The 5,117-nt window shown below is 37.3% G+C and overlaps 1 protein-coding gene across 1 annotated transcript; it reads left to right on the top strand.

Moving 5' to 3' along the window:
• The first annotated feature begins 3,256 nt into the window (after positions 1-3,256).
• On the top strand, positions 3,257-4,258 carry LOC127677717 (taste receptor type 2 member 110-like). The gene has a single exon (XM_052172734.1). It carries the CDS (start codon positions 3,257-3,259, stop codon positions 4,256-4,258), a length of 1,002 nt encoding a protein of 333 aa, XP_052028694.1.
• The last annotated feature ends 859 nt before the right edge of the window (positions 4,259-5,117 follow it).

Here is a 5,117-nt window from a genome sequence, read left to right as displayed (position 1 = left end):
GATAAAACTCACAGACATCACGAAGCTCAAGAAGGAAAACCAAAGTGTGGGTGCTTCGCTTTTTCTGAGAAAGGGAACAAAATACTCACAGGAGCAATTATGGAGACAAAGTGTGTGGCAGAAACTGAATAAATGGCCACCCAGAGACCATCTTACCTGGGGATTCAGCCTATAAACAGTCACCAAACCCTGACACTATTATGGATGACAAGAAGTGCTTGCCAAAAGGAGCCTGTTATGGATGTCTCCTGAAGGACCCTGCCAGAACTTTACAGATACAGAGGCAGATGCTAGTAGCCAACCATTGGACTGAACACGGGGTCCCCAGTGGAGGAGTCGGAGGGAAGACTGGAGGAGCTGAAGGGGATTCCAGCCCCATGGGAAGAATGACAATGTAGGCCAAACAGACACCCCAGGACCCCTAGGGACTAAGCCATCAGTCAAGGAGTGCACATGGTTCATGTCACAATTGTGGGGGAGGAGGAATGTCTTGTCGGGCATCTGTGGAAGGAGAGTCCTTGGTCATATGAAGGCCCCATAGATGGCCCTTTGTGTGTAAATTGGGGGGGGGCGGTAGGTGGGGGTGGGTTGAGCAGAGGGGCATCTTCTTAAAAGCAACACTACTAAAAATCCACACAAAAGATTTCTTTTTCTTCAATAATACGGATTTCATATAGAACTTGTTTAAAGGTTATATGTAACAATTCATCAATAGACAGAGGATAATAATTTTAGAAACAAAAAACAGTATATACAGAAACCCAGAAAATAGTATATCATTCACTACATTAATTATGCTTGCTACAGTCAGTATATAAAACTTATCAAGAATGACACAAGTAACATGAAATTCATTGATGACTTCTGCTTCTTAATAAAATGCTGGTTGTAAAATGAGTAATGACACTGCTCTCAAATGCTGTCTTGCTTTTCTGCAGTTTTGCAAATAATGGAAATTATCCTTGGAGTCGCTCTCATTTTGTGTGCACTCATTTTGAGACTGCCCTTAAACAGGAGTGACATTTCAAGTTGATATCTAAGATGCTTCCATATAGAGTGAAAAGGAACTTAGTTGTAGGGCCTCAGACAAGCTTCTCAGCGAGGAAAGACCTTACTTAGTTCAGTCCCTTTTCTAAAGAATCAGGAAGTTCTGCCATCATCTTGCAATCTATACAGTAGGCTTCTACACTTGGTTTTTAATTATTCTTCACAAAGCATATTCTTGTTACTTTGCAGAACTAAGCCAGAAGAATCATTACATATTTATGTTAAATGGCCTTGCAAAGACATGAGTTATAGCCTACATCACTAATCTGATATGTTATAGAAAGATATAGGATCTATAAGAAGTAGGAGGAGCTTAGACATAGGAAAATACATGGTAAAAGGCATTCCCTGAAAGGGGATATTAGGTGCACAGCTATTTCCTCTTTCTGTACACTTGTTTGCCTCATGTCAGGAACAATATTGCTCCACTAGTACTTTGCTATTCTGCAATATGACAGACCACAAAACAATGCAGACAGGGAATCATGAGCTGAAACTTTCGGAATGTGAACCAAAATTGTCTTCTTGATAGGTAAATAAATTTGGATGTTTTTCTATACTGAAAAAAAAAAAAACTAACAAAGACCATTCTATCCCTGTGTGGGGTGCTATGTTTGTTTCCAGTTTTTCTTTTCCTTAAACTTCGTGCATTCTGGCCAGACTTCTTTCTCAATATATCTGTCTCATAATTTTAGTGAACTTGTCAGTTTTTAAATTATAAAGCACTAAAAGTTTTTGCATAGTTAGTTTCTTAGAAGGCTATAAGGAATGTAGAGTCAGTATTTTACAATAAAATTCTCCAGGTTTCTCATCCATTTATTATAATTAAGATAATTGTTTTTCTCTTTTACAGTAGCATGTAATATATTATCTTCTTTAGTTTAATAACTCTTTAAATGGTATGGCTATAACCATGCATTTTACTTCCCATCTTGCCCAGGTTGTGTGTCATATTGCATCAGACTTGGTGTCCATTGTGATGTTTTCAGAAAAGGTGTTAGTCATTGGCAAGGAAAAGCAGATAGAAGCCTCAGGTCTTAGCTGCTAATAAAAGCATCAGCCTATGGACAGAAAGAGGTAAGAGTGAGGAATGTTCTTCCTATGCAGAGGGACTCATTTACCTTAATCTCAGCTCCAGGGACCAGGTAAAATAGTTCATTCCTACACATGGAGCAATATTTTGAAAGGTCACTGAACATTTATATTTAATTCTATGCAGTAGTAATTTGGAATTCTGGTAAGAACAACATTAAAAAACTATGAGGTAATATGGGCCTCGGAGAAACAGGTTTGTAATTCTACTTAACTGTAAAAATAAGGTGGGAGAATCACAAGTTCAAGGGTTTTTCTGGACTACAGAGTGAATCTAAGGGAAGACTAAGCAATTCAGTGAGACTTTCTCACACCATAAAGAAAAGAGGTATAGATTGTCAGGACACTTACAAGACAGCAGTAGAGCTCTATGTTTAGTTGTTTCTTTTACAATAAATAAAACAAAATACAGGAAACTGTCATGTTACTAAGCATGATCATTGAATCAGTGAGACATTTTATTGAAGTGAAAATAAATACGGGTTTGTTTTCTATGAAAGGGATGTTTGTGCATGTGTGTCTTGTGATATGTAAATGATTGCTCATATGGACTTAATATGGGTAAAATTGTATAATTTTTGTGACATGACTATAGCAGCAGTGATCTTCAAAAAGTTTTTTAGACAACTTTGGAACTCTGTAGTAATATTTTTGACTAATGTCTAAGAAGATTGGCATGTGTGTATATAATATAGAGAGTATCATTAATTTACCTAACTGAAATATTTATAAATTACTACCAAAGTATGTTCCACATGCCCAAATTTTTAATATTGCTCAGAAACTATGTTGTCTGACTAATATATGCAGATGGTGGAAAGTGGACATAATGTAAATAATTATGTCTTTTTTGTAGGTTAGCACATGAGAATTCAGCATCTTATTCAACTTCAGAAAATTGGATATAAGACACAATGTCTGGATGAAGCAGAGTTGATCTCTTTGGGATCAAAAAAGCAAAGATTTTTATAAAGAATACATGAAACAATTCCTGGGAAATTTGGATGTTTCCTAGTCAGTAATGCATAAATGGGATTTCAAAGGATGAATATTTTGAATTTTTAAGTTTCAATATTTGGAGCTTTTTAAATGAAACAGAGGCATGATTAATTGAACCATGTTCACAGAGACATTAAGGAACAGTGATATATTCACTTTGATAATTGTACTCTGTGTGGAAGTAGTAATGGGAATCTTAGGAAATGGATTCATAGCAGTAGTGAATATCATGGACTGGGCCAGGAGAAGAAGGATCTCTTCAGTGGATCAGATTCTTACTGCTTTGGCCATTCTCAGGCTCCTTTATGTGTGGTCTGTGGTCACTGGCATATTGTTATTCATACTGGACCCACACTTGCTTATGAGATCAGAAATGCTTACAGCAGTGGGTATTATCTGGGTAGTGAACAACCATTTCAGCGTCTGGCTTTCTACATGCCTCGGTATCTTTTATTTTCTCAAGATAGCCAATTTTTCTAACTCTTTTTTTCTTTACCTAAAGAGGAGAGTTAAAAAAATGATTTTAATGATAATACTGATATCAATAATATTCTTGATTTTAAACATGTTACCTCTAAGGTTTTATGATCATTTCTTGATGGAGGTTTATGAAGGAAATATGTCTTATAGTTTGAGGAATTCACCACAACTTCCCAGAATTTTCTTGTTCACCAACTCATCCAAAGTTTTCTTAATCACCAACTCATCCAATGTTTACTTACCCATCAACTCCCTGTTCACTCTCATACCTTTTACAGTGTCCCTGGTAGCTTTTCTCATGCTCATGTTCTCACTCTGGAAGCATCATAAGAAGATGCAGGTCAATGCCACAATTCCTAGAGATGCCAGCACCATGGCCCACATGAAAGCTTTGCAAACCGTGCTTTTCCTCCTTCTGCTGTATGCAATATACTTACTTTTTAATGTCATAGGAATTTTGAGTGTTGGATTGATGGGTGGAAAGCTAATATTTTTTTTTGATCACATTTCTGTAGTTGTTTTTCCTATAAGCCACTCATTTGTCCTGATCCTAGGAAACAGTAAGCTGAGACAAGCTACTCTTTCCATGCTCCCTTGTCTGAGGTGCCAGACCAAAGATAAGGAGCCCATGGGTCCCTAATAAATTCCAGAGTTCATTGGACAAAATCTTGAGATCTTAGAAGGAAAAATTGAGATCATTCTTGCCTCTTGGCACTCTCACTTCTCTCCTCTCTGCCCCTCTTGGGCTCTCCTCCTCTTTCCCCTCTCTCCAAATGCTCATGGCCAGCCTCCACTTCTCTACTCTCTCTTTCTCTCTGTCTCTGTCTATCTCTGTCTCTCTGTCTCTCTGTCTCTCTCTGTCTCTCTGCCTTTCTCTGCCTCCACTATCCCATTAATTCCCATCCTCTGCCTTGAATAAACTCTAATCTATTCCAAAAAAAGAAGGGAAAATTGAAAAGGTTGTTTTTCAAAACTCGAGGGTTTATACATAGGAGTATGTGAGGAGGATAAAGATACTAGGAGGGTATAAGTAATCTCTGAGTTTATTGGATAGGGGATCTTTTTAGGAAATGAAAAGGGAGGTACACACAGGAGTATGAGGAGTTAGACATATAAATGACAATAAGAATGGCCCATTATACGCTAAGAAAACATATAGGTCATTTAATTCAGGACTCTCCAAAAGACTCCTGGAACATTCAGACTATTGCGATTGACATTATTTAATTAATAGTGGTGAAATTTAAATTCCCATTTCTGATGAAGCAGTGTATTGTAGCAATAGGAACTTCAGAATTGCAACTGGTCTGTCTGCTTTCTCCCTCAGGACCAATTTCCATGTTATCAGAAGGCACTGTGCAACTAATAGTCCTATTTGACTATGACAGCAATGAACTTCATCAATATCCAGTGACACCCATTTCATAATAGCCTTTTGTGTTCAGTAGTACCACACACATCTTGGTGATAATCAATTTTTCTGTAATTAAACTTGAGAG

The sequence above is a fragment of the Apodemus sylvaticus genome, chromosome 2 (assembly GCF_947179515.1).
Source record: "Apodemus sylvaticus chromosome 2, mApoSyl1.1, whole genome shotgun sequence".
NCBI classification, from domain to species: Eukaryota; Metazoa; Chordata; class Mammalia; order Rodentia; family Muridae; genus Apodemus; species Apodemus sylvaticus.
This window is presented reverse-complemented; position numbering and strand designations above follow the sequence as displayed.